At 35.5% G+C, this 27,852-nt stretch overlaps 1 protein-coding gene across 2 annotated transcripts in view; it reads right to left on the bottom strand.

Moving 5' to 3' along the window:
* Positions 1-27,852, bottom strand: part of DOCK10 (dedicator of cytokinesis 10) — a gene marked incomplete at its 5' end in the record, with an annotated part of 164,768 nt that overhangs the window by 108,880 nt on the left and 28,036 nt on the right. The window contains one exon of one of the 2 annotated variants that reach the window (XM_083364986.1): positions 4,859-5,226. The exons of the other annotated variant lie outside the window; for it this stretch is intronic. Within the exon in view, the coding sequence (XP_083221112.1) occupies positions 4,859-4,963 (105 nt within the window). Of the gene's footprint in view, positions 1-4,858; positions 5,227-27,852 lie in introns of those variants that run through there. 2 annotated transcript variants of the gene reach the window in all.

Below are 27,852 nucleotides of genomic sequence, written 5' to 3'. Positions count from 1 at the left end.
TCAACCAGGTCTGGATGTAAACTAGTGTTTGAAGGAAACTGCATTCCATGTTTACCAAGTTCTGGTATACTTTCATCATCTGTAGCTGATTATCCAAATTTATGAAATTGGACTTCAGCAACAGCTAAGACTCAGTGTTAGAACCAATTCACCTAAAATGAGTATTCAAAAATGTGTGTATCTGCTAATAGATGAGTTGTCCATTCAGAATTGAAACTAAGGAAACAAATGGCACAGCATGAAATAGGACTTCCAATGGCACCATTCCGAATGCTGTCTACCTAGTACCCATGGGAGAAAAAAAAATGAAGAGGTGACACAAAAACTTTAAAATATAAGAAAAACAAAATGTGGTTTACTGAAGTTCTGCTTTAGGATGTATTTCATATCATGGTGCAGTTTTGTTTCTGTTGTGATGCCGAGTAGTCCCTTTTTGTGAATGTTCAGTTTTGGTTAAATAACATCCTTAACCCAGAACTCCCAAATTCTCTTTTGCAACCTACGCATTTTCTGTAATTTAGAGTCATGTATGTTAATGTTTTTCAATTTTTATGGACTTTAACTACCAGAACTGGCTGGAAAATGTTGGGAGTTGAAGTCCACGATAATGTAGATTGCCAAATTTGGAAAAGAAAACACCTGATGTACATCAATGAAATTCAGATGTTTTGTGAGGTTACTGCAATGTTGGTTCTATAAGCTATTGTTAAAATAATGAAACACTGGGAATCTGCAAATGTGTAGTTATACATTATAAACAGAATGCAAAATAGACTAATCTCAGTGGAGAACTCTGGTGAATGAAAACATTTGGCCTCTAGCATTGAAATTTAATATCAGAGGAAGTACTTTATAATTATGAATAATTAAAAGCCCTTGTAGCAATGCAGTTGCAAACCATTGGCTGACAGCTGTACATATTTTCCATTCAGACAGAACTGATTAGACACACAGACACAGAAAGTATCTGTGCCGATTTGTGTGTAACATGTTTGCAGCGACAGCAACCTGAAACAAGTAATGTATGCTAAGATTGAAGTAGACAAAAACCAGGAAATCAAATACAAGTAAGATGTGGAAGTACTGATGTGATATCTGGCTGAAAGTGAATAAATTGTAATTTAAGCACTCAAAGACAAAAAATTCTATGAGAAGACTATTCCTATGAACAGGGAGACATAACTTACATTACACTTCATAGATGTTTGTCTTAAAAGGGCTTGAGAAAATACAGTATGTAATACTAGGATTGTGCATAGCACTCAGAAAAGGTCTTTTGCAATGTGTAGGAGCACTAAAGGAGCATCTCTTCAACACACACATACATACTCATTTGCTGCTCCTACAGGTAGAAAATATATCATGATGCCATGGCATGGGTAGATGGGATTTAATTAAGATCATCTCACTTTATTTTTCCAGCTTCACATTATAGCTTTACAAAACTAAAAAGTGTTTATTCTCAGAAATTGGATTTGCTACAAAAATACGTGAAGCCTGCATATATGAATATATAAATAAGACTGAGTGTTAATTTCTTACAATTATGGCATATTTTCTTCTTCACCTGACAAGTTGCATTGTTTCTTCAACTTCTTCCAAAGAGTGCTAAAGCTTATATTCACAAACTCCATTGCCTGGCATAATACAAAATATTAATCAAACAGAACTTCTCTGCCCAAATTCATCATTACTTCACTCTACTGTATTGCCAAGGCTGCCAAACTGATCTAAAACTCAGCTTTTGTACCTGGGTTAACTGGCAAGATAATTGAAAAACAAAATCATCCAACGAGAGTGCTTGCCAGGTGAAAGGACAGATGGCAGCTGCATGGCAACAGAGCTCGTACAAGGCTGCTACAGGCACAGTCCCTCTGGCATGGGCACAGCTGTGGCTGCAGTTGGACCACGTCAGCAGAAGACCTCTCACCCAGCATTGCTTCACTGCCATGCAACGTGTTTTGTAAAGTGAATTCTTTCTGTTCACCAAAATAGATCTTATTTAGCTTATAAACTGATATAATTTTTTTTAAAAAATCATTCCAAATGTTGTGGCCCAACACTATACTCACACTATGTAAGTATTTTAAATAAAACAAAAAAAAATATGTTAAATTTTTGTCATGTCTTGGTTCGTGTGTATTATGTCCTTGAAGAACATAGTGAAGTTATCTCTAGCTGTTTGGGGGTGGGTGAGGATGACTACCTCTATACTGACAAAAAAAAAATTGTGTGTGTGTGTGTGTGTGTGCACGCGCATGCTGTTGAGTCAGTGTTGATTCCTAGTGACTGCCTGGACAAATCCCTACAGTTATTTTGACAAGATTTTGGAAGTGGTCTGCCATTGCCTGTTTCCCAAGATTAAGAGAGTGTGACTGGCTCAAGGTCACTCAACTTCGTGCGTAATGGGAAAGAAGAACTCAGTCTGCTGATTTCTAGCCTGATGCCTTAACCACAATGACAAACTTGAGGATAGTATTTAGTGTGCCCCAGTTGTGAAGCAGATTAGGAAGGGATGGGTTATTAACTGCAAAAGCGAAGTCAAGGGAAATTGCCTTGACTTGGAAATTGTCTTGGAAATTAAACATGTCACTGAAAAACACACCAAGAAAACAGAACACTACAGTGACTAATTCTTTAATCTTAACCTAAGAGGAAGAAGATTCAGAATATAGTTCCTGTTTAAACAGGATTATTTTTTAAAAAAATCCGCTGTTCAAGTAATGCTATGGCTAAAAACAATATGCTTCATGCAAATACTCTAAATGTTGTGTTTTTAAAACAGGATGTGGCTTTTAAAAAAGGAGAAGCCTACATAGATAATGTTTTGCTCCATATCTGTGCAATTAAATGAATCCTGCAGGAGGACACACATTTTCTCAGGCAGTATAACCAGAGCCTGATGAATATTGTAGCTGAAGTCTCACAACAGTTTTTTGTAATATTTCCCTGTAAAGATCCCTTTTAATAACCAGATTGAGATTCTTTTCATATAGAATTTATTTTCCAATAAATCATTATTTTCAGCATTCTGATTATCTAATTTTAAAATTTCCAGCGTGACTGGATTAGCTGCTCTGGGAAAACCTGGCACAGAGAATTTTGCAGCATTTCTCCTGTATTTGCAGCAGAAGGGGAAGCTTTCCAAGTTTGGGAACATCCTATCTTCTTAGAACCAAGACATCTTTCTTAAATTGCTAAGAGATTATTTGTCTCTCTGTACCCAGAATGGCTGTCTGGTCCTTCCTTCCTTCCTTCCTTCCTTCCTTCCTTCCTTCCTTCCTTCCTTCCTTCCTTCCTTCCTTCCTTCCTTCCTTCCTTCCTCCCCCCCTCCCTTCCGTCCCAAATGTGGTAAAGAAAGAATCAATGGGACTACCAATAATTGTTCCCCCCCCCCGGCTCTAGTGCATGAATGAAAATTATACAGTAGTGGGGAGTGTACAGTTGCATTCAGGTAGTCCTTAACTTACAACCATATGTTGATCAACTGTTTAAGTTACCACCGAAAAAGTGACTTATGACCAGTTGTCACACTTATGACCATTGCAGCATCCCCATGGACACATGACCAGAATTCCCACAAATAACATCACTGAGGGAAAGCAGATTTGCTTAAGAACCATAGAGTTCATTTAATAGCCAAGAAAATTCACTTAACCAATCTTAAAAAAAAGGTTGTAAAATTGGACACAACTCACTTAATAGCCATCTCATTTAACAATTGAGGTTGAATGATTGTAAGTCAAAGACTATCATCTGTATCACCACTGAGAGGTTAAGTGGTCATTAAGATCTTAGGAAGTAAAACTTGTGACAGTATAGGAATGCCCTTTCTAGATTCCTTTGTTAAGTCTTTTTGTTTTACCTTAATATTTATGTTAGGATTCAAAACTGAACTTACATTGGAAACTCATGTACTCTGCTGCTAGTACATGATCACTCCCATTAACACATATCTTTAGAAACACATTTTCTGATTTTTTTTTTACATTTCCATCTTTATCATTTTAAAAAATATCAAACTCTTCCCTGAAACAGAACAATAAATCTGTAACTATGCTTTACTACATCATTTAACCAATATTGTTTAATCCTATAGCTTTCACTTTAGGAATCACTGAAAGTCTGCTTCACACATACTTTAATAGACACATATAGAATAATTAAATCATGTTTATCTTTAAAGTCTGGCAGGTTTGAGGCTCTTTGTCTTTTTCAAGCTTCTTCAACTCTAACAAATTATACTTTCCCTCCCTAAAAATAATATAAACAGAGACTCAATGAATTTAAGATAAAAATATAAATTACAGATGATGGAAACGATGATGAAAAAGCATTTTAATTATTTATCACATATATAGGAGCTATCATCTATAAACACATAAACTTTAACTTCAACTTGACAGGTTCTTTCATATATTCAGGACAGTGGTCTGAATAAATAATTATTACTCGTACATCATAAGTTGCAAACAGCTTATTACTCAGTTCTTTCATTTTTCTTTTCCCATTCACACTGAAATCACAAACATATTAGGATGTCTTATCTCATAGATATACTGATTTTGTCCTATTACCGGTACTTTTAACTGTATGTCTTACAGAGTCTTCCAGTTTATTAACTGCCAGATATGTTAGACTCCAATTCCTACAATTCCTAACCAAGATGGCAACAAACTGCAGCAGTGGTCTCCAGAAATAGTATTGCTATGATTTCACTAGAGAATTTGCTCTAGTCACTGAGATAAAATAGGAATACTATAATCTATTCTGTTCACAAGCCCAACATCCCAAAGAGAAGCTACACTAAAAAAAATTACAAGAAAAAAAGTACAAGCATAAATTTTTATATACATACACAATTCATACTGTGGATTTCTCCATGATTAATTCGTCTAATTGTCCTCTTTTTTCTCCGAAGTTCACTGTAGTCCTTTTTAAATACTTTCCCCCGGAAACTCATTGTGTCAGTAGAACCTCAAGCAGCAAAGAAATCCATATTAGAAAAACATAATCCTCATTCACTGATGATTATGTCTATTCTGTGAGAAGAGGAAATATGTGGACCAGTATGCTATCTCTACAAATTGCATTCCAAAAAAGAAAAAGAAGAACCTGAAATTCAGTAATAAATCATTACTTCCTGCCTGAGTAATGTTGTGCTTCTTCAATGAATAAGATTGAAGCCTCAGTCACAATGTTTGCTATTACCTGTTTCATTTCTACCCACCTACCTAAGATTGAAAGAACATTATTATACCATGTAAACTTTAGCTGTTTTGAGTAAGGAACTCCAACTAGGGTAAGTGTAGAACAAAAACCTCCTCTGCTTCAACAAAGAAAATTAAAACAATTTCTTAAAGTGATTGAAAATCTTCCCTGATTAGTCAGTGATATTGACTAAGATAACTTTATGAATTTTATGAGATTGCAAAGTTATGAGTTATGTGACACTAACTCTGAACAGTTTTAGTAAATTGTCTTCCTTCATACTGCTTTTTGCTTTACCAAGTTTCAGTGACCCAGTTAACTTACTGAAACATTCTCCTGTTTTCCAATTTAAGACTAACAGTGTCCTATCTATTTTGGATGTTCAACAATTGACTATTTTTTTAAAAAAAACTGATGTGAAAAAACTGATATTGTGAACATTTAAGATGTATAAACCACTTAGAATTGACTACTTTGAAATTATTTAAAAGTCTTTACAGGTGAGCAACTCACTTAAGTGTCACCATTCCAAGGAATACCAAATTGTAATACCCACTAGCCCCAATTCTTTCTAATTTTCCATAGGATAATGCATGAAGTCATAACCGGATAGGCTAACCTCTTTATCTCTTGCCTAGGCAGATAAGGTTGGCTTCAGCATTAGAGAAAGTGCTTAGAAGGCATCTCTGGGCTTGTAGACCTTGACAGCCAGTCTGACAGTGTGGAAAACACTTTTTCCCCAGTATTCTAAATGTGAACTTTTTCCAGTCTAGTTTGCAAAATTGCTATATTGAGGACAAAATGGGCACAATGTAAATTGATTTCAGGCTCTGGGACAACTCAGTTCCAAGCATGACATAAAGAGTTTGAATAAAGCTTAGAACATTTCTAGAATGCTGAAAATACAGGTAGTCCTCGACTTATGACCACAATTAAGCCCAAAATTGTTGTTGCTAAGTGAAAAATTTGTCCCATTTTACAACTTTTCTTGCCACATTTGTTAAATGAATTTCTGCAGTTGTTAAATCAATAACACTATTATTAAGCGAATCTGGCTTTCCCTTTGATTTTGCTTATCATAAGGTTTCAAAAGGGATCACATGACCTCACAACACTGTCATCACCATAAATAAGAGCCAGCTGTCAAGCACCTAAATATAAATCACATGACCATGGGGATGCTGCAACTGTCATAAGTGTAAAAAATGCTCATAAGTCATTTTTCCCCAGTGCCGTCATAACTTTGAACGGTCTAAATGAAATACTGTTAGTCGATGACTACCTGTAGCCCCTTTCGTGTTCAATATGAGAAGTTTCATGATTTTTCATATTTAACCACAGATTCTTTGCTAATCATTTCTTGCTCCATTACTAATAGGTTTTAGGTGTTCATATACTGTATAATGAACAAACTTCGTATTTGATACAGATATGTTGAATACACCTACTTAATTAGAAATCTTCATAAACTGCAGCTTCTATCCCCAATAGTTTAGATATTCTTATAGCAATAAAACACAGTACATACAGTCTTTTGCTAAACTGAAGAGCATCTGAAAATTTAGTTTGAAGAAATAGAAGTACAACAGGGAGGATGATAATTTCTCCCTACAGACTTCTGAGTGTCTCAGATTGAGGTTCAGTAGTGATCCAATATGAAACAGAGCAGAGTTTCCACCAAGAATTGGCTTCAATGCAACCAGCAATCATTTGGTCAAGTCTAATTATGGCTGGTTTCCTTTTGTACTGGCATTTTCTGGCCAGAACTGCTTTCTTGTCTGACTGTGAACCTCTAGCACTGCACCTAGAGGAAGTGTGGGATAGTCTGCTCTTTGCCTTTCTCCACCATGGCCACCACTGTCAGCTCTGTCTTGTATAATGAAACCTCATTTGTGGCTGTTGCCTATAGTGCCTAGTTTCCAGGGAAGTGGGAAAAGAAAGTTGCTAAATTATAGAGCAGCTCAAAAGTCATTCTCTTAGTTGTAAATTGTGTTTTTTTGTTTATTAGATTAGGATAGGGTTGATATTTTGTATACTGAGAGAAAGCAATATTGAAAGGGTAGAGTTCAGAAAAAGAATCAAGTTTTAAAACATTTTATTTTATATGCCTTTTCCTTTGATGGTGGATTCATAATGAAAGAATTAAAAACAATTGAAAGGGCAGATACATTAACCATACTTTAATTCAGAATAAATTTGCTTTTGATTTTTCCCCCCTTAATAGCCACAACTGGAAGTAAGCTTTCCTCCATTTTCTTCATTAAAATATTAGTTGGCTGAGTGGTTCCAGAAAGACACCTGAAACACAAAGAAGCAATTACAATAGCTCTGGAGAATGACAGATTTCAATGATATGTCTTTCCCACAAAAAAATGTATAGAATAGTGCTTACTAGGCCAAAAATGCAAGCAATATACCAAAGAAAGATCAGACTTTATTCTCAACAACTTATTGATTACTTCTTTAGTGACTGGAAAAGAATTGAGGACAATGAGAATAAGTCTCATTTCTCAGGTTGCACCTCGGGATGCACAGAACTCCCAGCAAAATCCTCCACTTTAGAAAAGTGTTTTTCAATCTTGTCAACTTTAAGATGTGTAGGTTTCAACTCTCAGAATTTCTCAAGAGTTAAAGTCCGTGCATCTCAAAGTTACTGAGTTTGGGAAAGCTGCTCTTAGATATTCCCAAAGGTTACCGTGCAGTTCTGACTCAGAATGTATCAATGTGAATCAAAGAATTCAATTAAAATTTACATTTATTTTTCATCCTCCTTTACAACATTTAATTATGATTATTATTTTTTAAAAGGGGAGGGCTTTAAAATTGTCTAGGGATCTTCTGACTTGTGAAGAAGATGCCATTCCATAAACTACTACAAAAAAATTAATCTGACTCAAAAGTGAATCTATTTAGCCCAGACAATAATAGCTGAACTGTATCCCCACAAGATAGTTCTAGCTTCTAATAACTCTAAATTCTAATTTATTTTTATTATGCTTTTACTGTGTTTTTAACATGTAACTTTTTATGCTTTGAAATTGCCAAGAAGCTTTTTGTTGTAGCAATATAGAAATAAAATGAATGACATAAAATTAATAAACACATGCTTTTTTTAAAAAAGATATTTAAATATTAGCAAAAGGGATGAAGCTGACAGGAAATGGAAAAAAGGCCAGAACTTAAGAGTATAGTCATGTGGCTCAGACCTCTAGAGATGCTGTCAAAAAACTGAAACCCCACAGTTCTAGGAAACAGGCAATGGCAAACCACTTCTGAAATCTTGCCAAGAAAACTGCAGAAATTTGTCTGAGCAGTTATCAGAATTAATACTGAGTTGAAGGCAACCTTCCCCCAAAAGGCTTTAGATATATAAATGATTTATCATCAATCTTATGTACTTTTCTTCAAATAATTCTTTATATAATATATCAAGGTTCATGCAACTTGAACCTTGGTGTTTCAAGTTGATGTTCTAAGTCATCAGGCAGTTAGAACTACATGTTTTAAGTCTGGAATTTTCTTAGGTTCCAGGACAAAAAGAAAATCAAGGAAATTGGCTTGCTCACAACAAATTTTTCAAAGTGATCTAATGAAACCAATTAATATACAAGCAGAATTGAGTAGAGGAGATGAAGTCTTGTTCCTGGTTCCTGTCACAACTTTTTTTTAAAAAAAGACCTTCTGACAGCAAATTTCTCTTCCTCATTTCTAATTATTAGATATTCTGCATGCAATGTATGAGATGATTTCAGTACAAAGCCAGGAGTGTAAGTTCCAGGGGAATGAGAACTGACACCATGGCAAACAAAGGTCATTACCTGTAATCAGATCATGACATTTTTTAGTAGAAAGAATCTGCCAGATCTGATGGGATAGATACATGTAAATGGGGAGAAGTCCCTTAAATATACCTGTCCTGAGGCATGTAGGGCTTAATAAGTCATTGCCAGTACCTTGAATTGCACCTCAAAGCATGTTGGTATGCTGGTATGCATAGGAGGCAGTACAAAAACAGAATCAAGCAAACTCTGCTTTAATCCAGTAGTAATCAAGCCAAGCAACAACCATAACTCCTTTCAGCCTACAATTATTAACAGGCTGAAGCCTAATTTTAAAACTATGTTCTCATAACTTGTTTCACACCTCAAATATATACAATAACAAATTGGGTGCCTTTGAAGATCATTCCTGGGTCTTTTATTTTTCAGGTTTTAATTAACACCTTGAATGAAGATGGAAGGAATGTTGATCAGATTTTTAAATGAAACAACTTTGGGTAAGGCAGATAATACTTAGAAATCAAATCCCAAACAGACTTGAGAGCTAATAGAAATGGCCTGAAAATAGAATGAAATTCAAGAGAGATAAGTGCCATGTTATTTACTTTTGATACAAAAATAAAATGCACACAGATAGATGTGGGTGTCAGCTATGAGGTAGACCAGAACAGGAAATCAACTCCACAGGAAGGAAAAAATTAATTTTATTGAAAGTGGCTATAATAACATATATATTACAATAAGTAATCTTGAAAGTCTGATTGTGCTGTACATCTTTCTTATATTCCAGTGACTTAGAGAGGCATCTGTATGAACTGCTTCCATAAGTTTTTGTTCTAGATTTTAAAAATGCTTCCATTTGTTTTGCCTAGATAATTATACCTGCTTATGTCTATCAAGGTCATCTTCTTTACTGTGTGAGCATCTCACTTGCTAATTTCATTTGTGAAAATTAGCTGATTGTAAAGCAAACCTCAGCCAACAGTATGATGTGGTTCGAGAAAGACAAGTGGAGTTTAATTAATTTATAATTTAGACACTCCCCCACACAGAGGTTGATCAAGGTAATCTGATCTAAAGTTCTGGCCTCATGCTAATCCAGACTGTAACCAGATGCTGAACAACCTGCCAGATCCTCAAGTAACCCCCCCAACACTTCCTCTGGAACCCAACATGATTGTACGGTCACCTGCTGTGGGTACTCTAAGGTCCTATCCCTTATGGGTTGGGGTGACAACAGAGAGCCAAAAAGCAGACAGTAATATATTGCATTAATAGAAGTGCAATTTTTAAATCACAACAAGCAAATGTTCCACTTAATCTACTTTAATCAAATCCCTCCCAAGTATTTCACTGAGTTTCAAGCACTATACATCAGGAAGGTGGTGGTGAACCTATGGCACGGGTGCCAGAGGCGGCACTCAGAGCCCTCCCTGTGGGTACCCGCACCATGCCTCGGAGGTGACAACTGTCCCTTCAACCAGCTGCCCCCCACAGGTGTCCCTCACCACGAGCAACATTGAGGTGACCACACCCACCTTGACCACACCCATGCAATCTTCCATGAGCACCACAGCCACACCCACCCAGTAGGCCATGCCCACCCAGCAATAAATAAGTGGGTTTTGGGTTGCAGTTTGGGCACTCGGCCTCTAAAAGGTTCACCATCACTGGTATACAGTCATGGCCGAAATTGTTGGCACCCCAGAAATTTTTCCAGAAAATCAAGTATTTCTCACAGAAAAGTATTGCAGGAACACATGTTTTGCTATACACAGGTTTATTCCCTTTGTGTGTATTGGAACACAACAAAAAAAGGGAGGAAAAAAAGCAAATTGGACATAATGTCAAACAAAACTCCAAAAATGGGCCAGACAAAATTATTGGCACCCTTTCAAAATTGTGGGTAAACAAGATCATATCAAGCATGTGATGCTCCTTTAAACTCACCTGGGGCAAGTAACAGGTGTGGGCAATATAAAAATCACACCTGAAAGCAGATAAAAAGGAGAGAAGTTCACTTAGTCTTTCCATTGTGTGTCTGTGTGTGCCACACTAAGCATGGACAACAGAAAGAGAAGAAGAGAACTGTCTGAGGACTTGAGAACCAAAATTGTGGACAAATATCAACAATCTAAAGGTTACAAGTCCATCTCCAGAGATCTAGCTTTGCCTTTGTCCACAGTGCACAACATTATCAAGAAGTTTGCAACCCATGGCACTGTAGCGAATCTCCCTGGTTGTGGACAGAAAAGAAAAATTGATGAAAGGTTGCAACGCAGGATAGTCCGGATGGTGGATAAGCAGCCCCAAACAAGTTCCAAAGAAATGCAAGCTGTCCTGCAGGCTCAGGGAGCATCAGTGTTGGTGCGAACTATCCGTCAACATTTAAATGACATGAAACGCTATGGCAGGAGACCCAGGAGGACCCCACTGCTGACACAGAGACATAAAAAAGCAAGATTATAGTTTGCCAAAATGTACTTGAGTAAGCCAAAATCCTTCTGGGAAAACGTCTTGTGGACAGATGAGACCAAGATAGAGCTTTTTGGTAAAGCACATCCGAAAACGAAATGAGACCTACAAAGAAAAGAACACAGTACCTACAGTGAAATATGGTGGAGGTTCAATGATGTTTTGGGTTTGTTTTGCTACCTCTGGCACTGGGTGCCTTGAATGTGTGCAAGGTATCATGAAATCTGAGGATTACCAAAGGATTTTGGGTCGCACTGTAGAGCCCAGTGTCAGAAAGCTGGGTTTGCATCCAAGATCTTGGGTCTTCTAGCAGGCCAATGACCCCAAACATACGTCAAAAAGCACCCAGAAATGGATGGCAAGAAAGCGCTGGAGAGTTCTGAAGTGGCCAGCAATGAGTCCAGATCTGAATCCCAATGAACACCTGTGGAGAGATCTTAAAATTGCTGTTGGGAAAAGGAGCCCTTCCAATAAGAGAGACCTGGAGCAGTTTGCAAAGGAAGAGTGGTCCAAAATTCTGGGTGAGAGGTGTAAGAAGCTTATTGATGGTTATAGGAAGCGACTGATTTCAGTTATTTTTTCCAAAGGGTGTGCAACCAAATATTAAGTTAAGGGTGCCAATAATTTTGTCCGGCCCATTTTTGGAGTTTTGTTTGACATTATGTCCAATTTGCTTTTTTTCCCTCCCTTTTTTGTTGTGTTCCAATACACACAAAGGGAATAAACCTGTGTATAGCAAAACATGTGTTCCTGCAATACTTTTCTGTGAGAAATACTTGATTTTCTGGAAAAATTTCTGGGGTGCCAACAATTTCGGCCATGACTGTAGATTCAAATAAATTGTATCATATTTTAAAAAAAACACAATAAGGATTAGGGAAAAACATTTTAGGGAAAAAGCATCATGGAGAAGAATTGACAATGATTTGATGTCACAGTCAGTCATGGAACAAAGCAAAGCACTAGTTTCCATGACTATAGGAGTTGCACTGGAAAGTTTAGGAAATAGAACAGATAAGTGACTCTTGTGTCCAGTTCTTTACTGGAATGGAATGGAATATTCTGAAATATACAAAGTAGTAGAGTAATCCCCTCCAGTTCCCTTCCTTGATTCATTGGAACTTTGATGAAATCAACCCTTTGAAATCAAATAAAGAAGTGGTGTTCCACTGTCTCATGCATGTATACATAAATCTAAATGATGCTTTATTTATAACACAACCATTATGGCAACCAGCACACATGAGAATCTCGGATTTTAAATTCCATATAGACTCATCAGCTCAAAAAGTTTCCTGCCTTCAACAGAGGGCAATCAAATTGTATTTTATTTACCTAGATGGCTGTTTTGGAAAGCTCACAGAGAGGAGGCCTGATTATGCTTCTGTTTGCAGAATATAAAATTTGAAAGCCCATAACAAAAGATGAACATCCCAAAATCAATTCCCAGACAGACCCAATAACCACAAAAGAACCACAGTGTAAATAAAATACCCATTTCTCTCATACCACCAACACTGAAAGATGCCTAAAACCTTCTCATATGACAATGTGAAGAGAACTGGCAATGTTAAATGTCTCTGGTAGCATTGAAACTTACCACAGGATCCATCAACCTAGCTGTGCTTTGTAAACTATTCTTTCTCGGGATTTGAAAATATATCTCTAACATTCTAATTTCACAAAGGCATTATAATATTTATTTCCCCTTCAAATGCCTTTGTAGTGTAAATATATGGGAAAACAGTTCAAAAGGCACATTAATGAAGGCTGCAATTGTGGCAAATAGCCCTAAAGCCACAAAGAAAGTAGCAAACTGGAAAGTGGAAAGTTAGGTATCATAACAAAAAGTAAATCCTACCTCCAAGCAAAAAAAATGATTGTTTTGTCTTTAAAAAGAAAATATTGGAATATTAGTCCCCTATGCAGAAGAGGAATAAAGTTAACCAAGTTAGACGGTTGGTAGAAGTAAAAAAAAAATGGTTTGATGACACATCATCACATAGAAGATACTGATTTCATTCAAATAATTATTGAATTTGCAAAATATGAACATATTTTAAAAATCTTTCAAATTTATTTAGGTTGGAAACAAAGCTGAAATTTTTGCAAGTTTATACTTTATCCTCTGTATGTATAAATTGCAAGTGCATCCACTAGCAAAGAACATAACCAAAATACTATTTCTTCACCCATTTTGTCTACTGCTTAAGGCACTGGGTTAGAAACCAGGAAACCATGAGTCTTAGTTCCACTTGAAACATGAAAGTCGGCCGAATGACTTTGGGCCAATTACTCTCTCACTCCAACTCACCTCACAGGGTTGTTGTGGGAAAAATAGAAGGAAGAAGTAATATTAAGTATGATCACAGACTTGAGTTGTTCACAAAAATAACAAGGACATGATAAAAATATCTAAAACAAAAGCTAAAAGCTATTGTTAAAATGTTACATGAGAAAAGTAACATCACAATAAAATGCATGACAAAATTTCCGGTGAATTTAACAGGTCTGGATTAACTAATAGGGAGATATTGATTGACCCTACAATGACTGAATGGTTTGTAAGGATAGTGTATGTATAAATGTTTGATGATATCTGCTGCTGTATAACTTCTGAATACTACAATATAAAGCTAAAAAAACAGGACTTAAATCGTGTATCAGAAAAAGAACTGTGCGAGAGGACTGTAAATATACAAGTTATTTCATTGTTGTGGCACACAGATTCTTATACAAAGCAGTGTTCAGTCAAGGTTCTGTATGGGAATTAGACAGCAGGATGAGCAAGAGGATCCTCCAAAAGGAGCAAATTTAGCTTAGTACAGTTTGAAGTAAAGTATGTCACATTAAAGTCCAAAAGTTCTTTGATACAAAGAACCATTGTTTTTAGAGTTGGGCTCCCCAAGATTATTAGGACCATTAACTAACCCCATCACCGTCTCCTGCATATCCACCAGCTTAGCCCCAGGACTACTGAATAAATAGCCAATCTTGCGTTACATGTGCTTCGAAATTAAAGTTTAGAATCCAGAAGGCACTGGATTCAATTTGTTGGAAACAAATTCCAACAAATGTTAAGCATTATGATACTGCCTAATTTTTTTAAAAAAAGATAGGGCCTAATTAAGACATTGCTCTACTATACATTTTTTCTAAATGGTAATCCTTGAAATAGGAAAAATACTAGCTCCAAATCTGGCACTAATCACAAACACTGCATTCACTGCAGGCTTCTTTCCAAGAACAAGGACAGAAATGCTCACAAATCCAAGAGAAAATGTATCTTTCCAAGTTTGTAACAAGAACTAATTTGTAACCAAGAAACACACTCTAATAGGATAATATCACCAAATGGCATCCTCATAAGATTGATTATGATTTCAAAAGACAAATAGAGCAGCATCTAAACATTTGCATGCTTTTGTGTAAGAGCTACATTGCTGGACAGGACCAAGTCATGTGAATTAAAGCACCCTCTTGATACTTTCAAATCTACAACAGATAACTGTTGTTCAAATGACCTTTTGGTAAGCTTGGATAGCTTCCACTTCTTGCAGGATTTTTTTAAGGATAGTTTATGCATTAACTTTTCAGAATCTGTTTTCAGAACCTTCACATCCTGGGTGAAAATAAATGTCTTTCTGTGAGCCAACATGGTAATAGATTTGACTTTCCTAAACACAGCTGTAGAGGTTCAAATATGGTCCAGGACTCAGTTCACTTCTAAGGAGATAAAGACTGAAAAATCAGATCTTAATATCTAGGACTTTAACTACTCTTCCATGAACCATGTAATTTTCTACTACTTTACCCACTTTCCCCTCTTCCCTTAGGTTCTTTTATCATCTACAGTTAGAAATGAAAACAGTCAAGTTTTGCTTCTAGGGTCTAGCTAACAACCAGATACTTAATGGTTGCCAACAATCAGTCATTTGGAGCAGTTCTTTATGGATGAGATAATAATAGGTCTCTTTTCCTTTGAAAGGAGATTCACAGCATAGCTTACCAAGCAGTAGTTGAACCCAAATGCTTCTTGATGCATGCACTTCCAGAGAAAGTATAGTAATTTATTTCTCACATGCCATTCACATTTTGATCACTATGACTTTTTCCCTCAGAAAAGCATAAAACAGATTAATCCAACAAAAGCCTCAGAACATACTAAGGAGTGTTGGACCCTTTTAAGCCTCACAATGCCTCAAATGGTATTTTGATTCTGTTCTTAGAGCTTGAAATGGGCGAAGGAAATCTTACATTACGTATAACAGATAGCAGTTAGATTCTTAATTGATTTGTTCCAATCTATGACAATCATTTCTTCTTGATGTCTGGTGCTTGATCAATACTAATTAATTTATTGTGAGTCTAAGTGAAGCATGTTTACATGGTGTGTTCGAAGCAAAGTGTACAATCTTACTTTTGCAAACTCCTTTCATGGAGAAAACATTTACTTCAGGTCAATGTATAGTATGGATGTAAGATTATAATCTCCCCACAAATATAGTTTATAATGCTACTCGGAACCTTATTTTTCAGTGCATTGCTTTTATTGTTCTATTTACTTAAATTATTATGCTTTGGATGTTTAACCACTTTAAAATTTATTGACTTTTGTCTGTTGTTGACTGCCTTAAGAAAAGTTGGTTTTTAAGAGTATCATACAAAATTTAAAAATAAAAACAATATTATGAGTATAATTCAAAGAAACTACTCATTCTATAAAATGCAGTACTTATTGAACTATTTATTTAAACATTCTGTTGGGTAAGGAGGTCCACAAAGTATCCAAACCACAAGAGTCAGCATAACTTATGAAGAATCATGATTTTAACAGCCCCAACTGTCTAATGCTTAATTGTTAAGGGATAGGAATTGGATGGGATTTTCATGTTTCTTCTGGTTGCTGGAATTCTGGGAACTGCTATAATCCTGCTTTTCTATGAGGATGGCAGAACCTGCTAAGAAATGTTTAAGAGACAAATGGGGAAGAGAATGTGCTGGATTGTATTTTCAGGAACTTCTTGATTAAAAGTAAGTAAGTTTTATTTATTTATTTATTAATTTATTAATTTATTTATTTATTTATTTATTTATTTATTTATTTATTTATTTATTTATTTATTTTAATTCCATTTATATCCCGCCCTTCTCCAAAGACTCAGGGCGGCTTACAAGCTTAGCAGTCTTATCCTGTCTATCTGATCCAATTAGAAATCTTGCTGTAAGCATATATTTTTTTTCTATCTACTTTTCACAGAGGTCAATAGAATAGCCACTCTTGTTACCAATTTTATAAACCAACTATTGCAAAGCATTTGCATTACTTTTATTGATATTACACATTAAGATTTGTATCTCAAGGAGCATACATTTCTGTTTGCACTGGATACATGAGCTCAAATGAGAAAGAACCTCAACAGCAGGGATTCACCAGACTGCAGGAATAGGCTTAATCTGCACATTCTGTACAATATATCAAATTACAACCAGCTTCAATGCCAGCTGAATTTCACATTATTAGTTTGTAGGATATTTGGGACTTTCTCTCATAAACCAGTTGGGAGGAAAAGATCAGTAGATTCCAAATCTAACCACAAGCCTTTCAAGGGTTAAAAATAATTCACACATTGAGCTTCTTCATTATACTAGTGTCCTGTGTTATCAGTAGAAGACAACACAATGAAAACAAGTAACAGGATGGGTTAGAAGATGCACAAAATAAAACTGAATAAAACAGTAGCTAAGAGAATAGTAAACAGAACTCATAAAATGTCTTCAATGATGACAATGGAAATAAATTATGAAAAAGCTGAAAAAATTATATTCTTTCTAATATCATCTATAATTACTATTTTAAATGTGTCACGAAGAGGAATAAGAACCACATCATACTAATATTCCATTTACATAAGTCTTTTCATAATTAATAGTCTGTTATTAAACCTCACTTTCAAAATGAAGCTTGAGTTCTAAATACAGGAATGTATACATTGTGTGATGAGGATAGCTTTATTCATTTTACACTAAGTAGTCAGATTCAGCAACTTCATCAAAGGAGTTTGTTTTGTTCATTATCCTGTTCGAGTGTCAAGCTAATCTATCTACATTAAGTTCCCTTCTTTCTAGTGATGGCGGATGGTAACAAAAAAGGCAGAGAAAAGAAATACAAACCTAAATCTAAGGCAAATAGTCAGGCTTTCAAGGCTTTTTGAAATGTCCTCAGGGTGGGAACTGTATAGATCTCAGGGGGGAACCCCATTTCTGCTGCTGCAACAGAGGAGTCGCCCTTCTCAGATTCCCAAAGATGACAATGTTTACTTGAGGGTGTCAGAAACAGGCCTACTTTGCCAACGTAACAGAATTACAGAAGAAAAATAATCCCTCAGGTAGGCAGGTCCTATGTCATATTAGGTGAGTAATCTCTTCACCAGTTACTGAAGGTCAGTCAGAGAACTCTGGATAGAAACCATCTCATGTAAGATCCTGCCTAACTTGGTTTATGGTTCTGTTTGTATAAAAGTCTTTAAAGTATATTCCCATATCCCAGCAAAAGAAGATTTATTCTTTCTGATAGTCTTGCTGCTGACTGACTCCCTTAGATGAGAAAAAGTAGATGTAGTACTGGAAGGTGGCAATTTGACTTTTTTTTTAATCATGTCACGATAAGACTGTAGTGAGCCGACAGTTGACTGTAGCTCAACTGATGGCTTCTATTCAATGGGAACAATGTACAGCTACAGCCTTTTACCAAGAAATGTCACCTTCAGTTGACAGTCTAGGCTGAAGTAATGAGACTGTCTGGCTTTTCAGAAGGAAGTTCTTTTTTTGCCTATGTTGATTCTTTCTTGTCATTCTATTGCTGATTTCATTCGTTTAAGCTAAATATGGCACTTATGATTTGGATTATATTAATATTCTATAGTTCTATAGTAATTGGTTCTACATGCTGTTGACAACAAAGCAGGATAAAAATTAGAGTATTAGTAAAACGAGAGGAACATTGAAGTTATAACTGTGAATTTGTGCCTGAAAAAGTCTTTAAGCTGGAAATCCCCATTTTAGTCTTCACAAATCATTAGTCCATTTTCAGGCATAACTATGACAGTCAGATTTGTTAAAAGTATGGACAACATGAAGATTGCAAAGTCTGAATTTTTTTTTGAAGCTGTAGCACAACAGGATATGTGGAAATGAAATGCATGTAATGAAAAACAGGTTTTTTCATATAGTTAAAAACGCACTAGCTTAACTGCCATATATAGAAACACTCTTCTTCAAGTTAATATCATCTTAGGACTACAACACCCATACATTGTTTTAAAAATATAAAAATAGATAAAGAACCCTACCAACAACTACAGTCTATACCACATTGTTTAAAGGGTGTCTTTTTGATGCTCCTAAAACCAGATGTTTCAGCTTAATTATAAATCTATTCACTATTTTTTTAAAATATGAAGAATGGCACAAGATTAACTTCCTGATATTATTTTTTTTACATTTCATCAAAATATTGTCCTCACTCATAGATAAAAATGAATGATTCTTAAAAGAAATAAGAATTCTGTAGACATGAGAGGTTCTGGCTCTGAATCAATGCATTTTAGCAGTGAGTAGAAAGGTAGCCAGACTGAGCATCTGCTTAAAATGAAAATATTTTTGCATTTTCGTTTCAGATACAGAAACAAACCATCAGTGGTTACAGAAGCTGTTAAAATTTCCTGCAATTTTCCAAGGCAGATTGACAACTGACCAAAACAGCACATCTGGAAGCATATCACTCATCAACAGTATTACTAGCTGCAGTGCTCCTGAGAACAATGCCAGTGTACAGCTCCAGAACTCCTTCAGAATTGTGCAATCTATTCATGTCTTCTCTATTCACATTTGTCATAATTTCTCCCTCTGCTGCTCCTAATCTCTTAAGCTTTTCAGGTATCCCAGAGACTTTTTTCCCCCCTTGCTCCAAGTGAAAAACATTTCTTTTGCTTGGAGATAACCCTAACTTAGAGTTTCTTGCTCAGTATCAGAAGGGTGGAGTCAACCATATCCATGGGTTCATTAGAGTCCATGGAACCAGAACTGAACTTGGAGAACATTTTCCGGATTAGTTTTGGTACTGCTGGATGTTATTTATTCTTCGGGCAATTATGTTAAATACAATGTGGAATTAAGGCCTTGCATTTTTAGTACTACATCTGGGGGCAGGGTGGAACCAGATACATTAAAATATAATGGTTATGATTATGTGACTTAAATTATACTTGTTTTTACATACTGTACCTTGCATACATAAAAAAAAACAGGCAGACCTGACATTACACAGTCATGGCCACTATCTTCATATTTAATTTTAACAGATACTGCAGACACCCCTAGATCCATCCTTACAGCAACTTCAATATTCGTGATGCAGGTTTCTATATATCTATCATTGAGATAGGAATCATTCTATTACATTATATTAGAGGCTTGCAAACATTCCCTTTCTGAAAACCACTGTGTAATTATCAAAGGCTTTTAAGAATGACCACATATGCAGGGTCAGCACTGAGATTCTTCCAGGCACCACCAGGCATTCCTGTACAACTTCAAATACCTACCAAGACTCCAAAATAAAATGTAAAAAAATGTAGATTGTTTTAATATAATCTACCCACAAACCCATCACATTCCACAAAAATAGCTAAAAACTGGACAAAATACCAGATCTCATAAGGTAAGCAGATTTTGGCATAAATATAGTAGGTATCCTTTTGGTGCTGCAATGCTACAGAAAGAGGCAAAAATGAATGTAATTTTCATGGAAATTAATGACTTATACTCATAGAATTTAATACAAAAAGCTGGACATAGACATTACCAAAAGATTCAGTCTTTTCTTTTATTTCATGCCTTTAATTTCTTTTGCTTGCTATTTCTAACTTCTTTTCTGCATTTTGTGTAATGTTGCTTATGCAAAAGAGAATGACGATGTAAACAGTGACAGCAAAGTAGAGGTTGACAAGGGAAGTGAATGGGAGACATATATTTCGCTTTTCTTTTTGCTCCTCTTTCTTTCAGTCCAACTTATTCCTCAACCAGGGAAACAGCTTGTGAAAGAACAGAGGCAGAGTAAGGAAACAGAAAGATTGCCACAGATGCTTTTACTAGGAGATCTACCAAGGAAAGGTCCAAAAACATGGAGAACAAGGTAGGCATCACCGTCACCTGCAAAATGTGTACAATGTTTGTTTGCTCTTAAAAGGAGCCAACTATAATTGCTTCAAATGTAGGATTGTCCTTTGTTTTCTCCACTGAGAAAGCATGAAGTGCTGTATTGAAATGAATCCAGAAAAGACAAGAGTGTTGTGGAGAGGACAGCCAACCTCTGCAAGAAGACAAAGGAGTGAAGAGAATTCCAATCTTTCTCCTCTCCTTCGGCAAAGACAACACCAGATCCAAAGAAGCAGGAAGATAAAAGTCAATTGTTAATAGTGGAATTCAGGAACCAGAATCTCCTTCTGTGCCCTCCAGATTTTGTTAGGTTCAACCTTCCTGCGTGTTCAGCCACCATGCCTAATTGCAAAGAATAACAGAAGCTGTAATACTGTAGCATTTGAAATATTGTAACTGTCATTCCTCAAAATTAGTCCTTGGCTGGAGCTGCTGAGATTGGATGCCTAGTAACATCAGGCAGGACAGATTTGAGCCAAGGTGGTGCAGTGGTTAGAATGCAGTATTGCAAGCTAATTCTGCTGATTTGATTCTGATTCAGTTTGATCCTGACAGGCTCAAGGCTGACCTCCTTTCGAGGTCAGTAAAATGAGGACTCAGATTGTTGGAGGCAAATGCTGATTCTGTAAACTGCTTAGAGAGAGCCCTCTGTGTAAAGCACTGTGAAGCAGCATATAAGTCTAAGTGCTAATGCTATTGCTTTTGTCCATTCTTGAACTTAGAGCATATTTTTGATGGGTTTGAATAAATAGCCAAGTATTTTCATGAGCAAGTTTTAAAAATGTAAACTTAGAAACAGCAATTTGAAGAGATTATTATGGTAATGTTTCTATTAGGTTATCATATGCCTCCTGATTTTATTTTAAAAAGTGAAATTATCTGGTAATCTTTATTTCAAAGTACAAGGTACAATTTCTACTTTGAATGGTATCTTGTTTTTAGAATAGAATCTGGCAATCATATAATACTATATGTAGTTTATGAAACTATTCAGCCAACACCTTCTCTTCTTGCTTCTCATGCTTCTTAGCATTCTATCACTTCCAAATAAACATCATCATACTGGACTTTAAAGTACTGAAGCTCTCTCAGGATCTTAATAATTCAAAAAAAATATTTTATGGGTTGATACATTTAGAAAAATGCTAAGTCTACAATAAAGATTTCACTTACAGAAAAGACATATTTATCATGATGACAAATAGAAGTTAAAAAGCAGTATCCTGTTCAGGAAAATATTAAAAACTGTTGTTAAGCAACACAGAAGATCATCAAATATCTTTTCTCAAGTAGCTGTAATAAAAAGAATGCTTTTCATTCACTATTTTTTGAAAAGCTGTTTTGTCTGAAACAATTAGCAGGATATATCTTCATAATGTCCCTGCCCCCCCTCTGCACAACCATATGTAAAAAGGATGAAAACAAGACAAATTAGTTTTCATTTCCCCAAATTAGTATTCCTTAAAACGTATATACTGAAAACCAAAAATCCATCTAGCATTCGGATGTCTGCAGTGCATATCAAAAACTGAATTCATTGGGACTTGGGTAATTTGAAAGATTCACTGCCAGCTGTTGTGGTAAGGGCAGCCAATTTGGATGGCTTTAAAAGGGGACCGGACAGATCTTTCCAGGATGAGGCTATCAATATTGATAAAAATAACTCCTGAATGCTAGGCAGAATGGCTTAATACTAATTGCAAGGAGGCAACATTAGAAAGAGGCTATTGTTTTCTACTCCAAGCTTCCTAAATGCAACCAGTTGGCCACTGTTTGGGCAATGGCTGCTGGAATTTATGCCTATAATTTAGTTAATTTAAGAGTCTTTGAGGATCCCATGTTCAATCTGGGACAAATTACTTCAAAAGTGCTAATAACAGAAAGACCTGTGGCTGAGAATATAAAATTCATTGTAACTAAGTCAGTCTTTCCCAAACTGATGACTGTCAATGCATTAGTATATAGCCTCAACTAGTACATGCATGGTACATGCGATATTAGACTAATTGCAGCACAAAACTGATGGAAATGTAATAAACTAATAACAATAAGAGTTGGTGATTCTGATATTGCTTTGGTTCCTTATTGGAAGTTTCTTTCTCTTTCTTTTTAATTATTAATCCCTTTCAAAACTGTTTTTCCAGATGGAAGAAGAAAACAATGAAATTTGCAGTGTACGTAGCAGTATATAAACATTTGTGATTTGTAGACTTCTTGGCTTCACACACTGTAATGCAATCCCAAGGAAGCACAAAAGCTGAAGGAGCTTTTTCAGATCTAGAGGCTCTGGGAGTCTGTAGAGCAGTGTTTTTCAAACTTAGCAACTTTAAGATGTGTGAACATCATGCTGGCTGGGGAATTCTGGAAGTTGAAATCCACACATTTTAAATTTCCAGATTTGAAAATCACTGATGTAGAACACTGGAAAGCATGTAAGAAAACTACCACGGTGGCTTATATCACAGTGCAACAATAAAGTAGAATCAAAATCTTGCATAAAACAAATTCTATAAATAACATCGGGTGGTGAATGAAACTTCTTTAGCAGGAAGCAATCCCTTTGGGAAACAAAATGACAAATTTTGGCCCAGCTGGAACAACTTTTCCACAGAACTTAAAAGCCATTTGGTGGGGCTCAAAGTTGTGGATTGAAAAGGCACAATTTCTGTGACTGAGTGTGTCAGAACTCACAGAGTGGAATCCAGTAATATTTGTCCACCTATTTACATGGGGGCACTTAGCATAGGTTATAAAATAAAATGAATGTTGACTGCTTGCTGTGAAGAACAACTTTAGCTCCTGAGCCAGGAATATCAAAAAAGCATTCATGGGTTTCAAATGCAAAGCAAGCTGCTCACTTCTTTTCTTCTGTACAGGGAAGGGGGGAGGGATTTTCAAACTAATAACAGGATATTAGAAGAGCATCAAGACAAGCCAATGTGATACTGTACTTAAACAGCAAACTCTAATAACAACAGCTCAGTGCCAATTTAATTAGAGCATTTTATGTTTGGCTGCTTTTTTTAATCAAGCTTCTGATTTCACTTCTAATTCCTTTTTTCATCTTTCTGTTTTATTTGTCTGCAGTTCCTCTTTATAGCTCTTCTTTCTAGCATCAGCTGTAACATTAGCTTTTCTTTCTAGCATTATCTTTAAATCAGTTGGCAATGTCATCTAGTATCTTTCCCTTTATTGGTCTCTTTTTCAAATACTGATTTTTTCCTGGAATATTCATACCTATTCACATTTATGACACCAGTACCTAAAATTACATACCAACTTTAATAATAAACCTTTATTGTCAAAGTACAACATGTGCACATTGAGATTAGCTGAGCCTCCCCCTGTGCTCCCTCCCCCTAACACACAGTGACAACAAACCCTCCATCCCACCACACTATGTGAACCAACTACACCACACACCGGCCTCCCAAGTCAACTCTGCATAAGATTATATCCCATTCAAAAGCCTAACAGCCCACGGATAAAAGCTGTTCTTCAGCCTGTTGGTACGGCTGGCTATATTCCTATATCTCCTACCGGAAACAGAGGAAACAGCAATCTATTAACAATGATCCAGAAAAATGTCCTAATTCTAATGGATGTTGAAATACAGTTTTCATCAATATCACACTCTACCATTTTGTATTCACATAGTGTTGTAGATTCCAATATCCTCAGTGCTTTACTTCCTCTTTCCCAGATGTTTCTATCTGGGATGTATTGGTGAAATCTTTATACACATAGGCTTCAATTTCACTCTATTAGCCACCAGATTTTGCACTGTCCGTGTACCATACTTATTTTCTGGACATCTCTAATTTAATGGGAGCATAATTTCCTCTCATAATATTGGTAGGATAATAGGTTTACAGATAGCTGTTCAGTTTAAATAACTACTTATTAGCAAAAAAGAAAGCATAGAAGAGAGATATAACCATAAAAGCCAATTGAACCTGGCCCCTGATACAAATCTTCTCATATATACTCTGCAGTGGAAACATTATTATGATACCTAGTGATCATCACTTAGAACATTAATGGTTCATACACCTATTAATCTTGTGATATGACACACAGCATACTTTAAAGTTGGTGCCTAAAAAGGGGACATACATTTTGCATCAACATAGACCAGCCAAGCTTCAGAATTTTTAAACAACTGATATTAAGATAGTCAATTTTAAACAAAGAATCAATGATACATTATGATACAAAATAAACTTCATATTTCTAAACAATCATATATGTAATCAAACTATATCAAAGATTTAATAATAAATGTATATGTTATAGAATAAGTGGGACCGACAAAGAAGACATTGTAGATACACTTTCTTCCAATATTACATGTTTGGGGATGAGCAAGAAACATGTCGGTCACCAAACAGGCAAGGCAGCTCGAGATGAGGCAGTATATGAGCCAAAGATATAAAGCTGCACTGGTATTTAGAGGAGCATGAGGATCTAAGTGTGGTTTGCGTACTGGCATTAATCAAATCTAGTAGTATATCTTGCAACATAAGAAAAAGGGGGTTGAGACATGTATTTTGTAGCTCTGACCATAGCTTAATTATGTGTTTGTTAGCCTTGATAAAAATGGGTTGATAGTAAAGAAAGCTAATCTGGTTCTAGGTAAGAGACTGGTTGAATGGTGGGAGATTTGCCCTCTGAAATGAGAGAATAGACATGTAGGAGCTCCCCTAACAATAGTTCGACTTAATAAAAAGTATTTCTGTAAGAGGAGTCCAAAGCTGAAATTCTGCTATGCTTGGGGATTTTCATAGAAAATGTGGGAACTGGGCAGTTCTATCAGTTGTCTGGTGGAAACAGGAGATGGCCAGGACATTGGAATCCAGTGCAGTTTTTCTTCGATCAGCGATCCCATGTGCTTCTTGATGTACTGAGGAACTCTGTGAAATGTAGCAAGTGAAGAGATATCTAGAATGACAGTGGTGATAAATAATGAATATGACTATTCACAGGTACGAAGCCAAATCCAGCTTGTGATAATTACAGTGGTAAAATACATTTCTTCATGTCTATTATATGAATGAACTCTGTTCATGATATCTTAGGAAAGAGTGGGAGTGAGTGAGGAATCAATTGTACGGCACATTGAAGTGATATGGCTGCTAGATCCCTTGTGGACAAAATTGCTCATCACATGGATAGGATACAATATAATGGCTTGATTAATATTCTGCAGAGTTATTTGGGATTTGTTTAACATTATGGAACCTGAGGCAGAAGACAGGATTCTCTATTATATGGCTTATGAATTACCCATCGATCCATTTATTATTTTTATGTTTATCTAATGTGTGCATACCACCCCACAATTTTCACAGTAAGCAGCAATATTATACAGATCAAAGAAAAGACATAAGAAATAATAATTGTGTGAGATAAAAATCTAGTTTACACCAACACTATGCATGATACATTTCTACCCATGCCAATGTCATTGCTTCCAACACTTCCATACACCAAATCATACATTGTGTTTAGCTTTTTAAACTTCTTACCTCACTTTTTTCTAGGAACTTGTGAACTCTATCCAACCAAACTTTTTTCAGTTTGTTTTTTTTTTCTCAATCATTTTTTTCTTCCTTTATATATTTGTTTTGTAATTTGATCCTCATTCATGCTCTCTGTATGATTGAAACCTCATCAAAATGCTTCTTTCAAACTAGGTAATTTTGTTATTTAGTTCATGTTCCTTTGGCATCCATTCATGGCTCTATTTTTGTTTGAACTTAAATATACCATTCTGATTGTTCATCACTATCTATCCAAAAAAAGCTGCTTGTGTATATTTGCTACTATGTCCCAATGATAGTTTTCTCTAAGTTCTCAATATAAAAAATCATGAATCATAATATCAATTTAGTTGCCTAAACTACTAATCAGCTTTATTAGTCACCCAATAGTATATGCCTTCTATACAAAATCAAGAAATGTTTGAGAAATGAAGAAACAATCTTTGAGTTTTGTATTAGAATATCTATATAACTAAGTATGTATTATTGAAGGTACACCATATTGTTTATTAGGTACATCTACTTAGAAAAGCTAAGTGATGAATGCCTTATAAATCAATCAAAAATACATCAACTTTAATAATTAATAAATATGATCCAGCAACAAAATTTTTGAGTGACCTATAAAACAACCAGACAGCAAAGTAAGATTCAGCTCTATTTAACAAGGCTCCAGTCTAAAATCTTAGGGTCAAATTCCAATTTGAAAGCAGTTCTAAGTGTACAGCTCCCATTAAATGGACTACAAAAATCTGGACAGTCACCAGATGACAGGAAAGTTTTCACAAAGTACATGCAATTATATCTTTCCTATGAAAGATACTTACTCTTTGATATAACAGTTTTAAGATCCATACTCAGGTGAATCACACAACCTATCTAACATTTGCTGCAAATCATTTTGGTTCTCAGCCAACAACACGAGCTGCATAGAAAAAGTAGATTCACATTTCTTAAGCCACAAACCTGCACATTGTTATAAAAATTTGTTATACAAATGTAAGTCAATTAAACAATCAAGGGAACATCATGTATTTTTATAATATATTAACATTATGTAATACATGAAACAATTTATTATATTTTGTTACGTATGTTTCACCTCCATGTAATTCAAATCACTCAGAATTAATTGGATTGAATCAGGATATCTATTCATGTATTTGTATCCCGCCTTTATTATTTTTACAAATAATTCAAGGCAGTGAACATATCCAACAGACCTTCTGCTCTTATTTTCCTCACAACAACCCCAGTATATGTGGTTATATATGCCTTGATTTTTCTTTTCTTGGAAGTTAATATTAATAGCACCAGTTTCAATTCATTCTTAGAAATAACATTACTATCTTCATACAGCTCTCCAAAATATTCCTTCCAATATTCTATTATCTCAGATTCAAGCCAAATAATATCATCACTTTTATCTGTAATTACATTACTCTTTGCTTAAACCTCTTTATTCTCTTTCAGAACATTAATTTACATCCATATGACTCTGCATTTCTCTTTTAATCTTAAGCATCGCTTGCTCTCTTTAAATACTTTATTGCAACTCTCTCATTCGCTCTTTCATCTATCAATCATCTTTCATTTATTGTATATAATATCTCTCATCCTTTTTG

The sequence above is a fragment of the Vipera ursinii genome (assembly GCF_947247035.1).
Source record: "Vipera ursinii genome assembly, chromosome: 5".
Lineage (NCBI taxonomy): Eukaryota > Metazoa > Chordata > Lepidosauria > Squamata > Viperidae > Vipera > Vipera ursinii.
The sequence above is the reverse complement of the archived record's forward strand: the minus strand, read 5'-3'. Positions and strand labels throughout refer to the sequence as shown.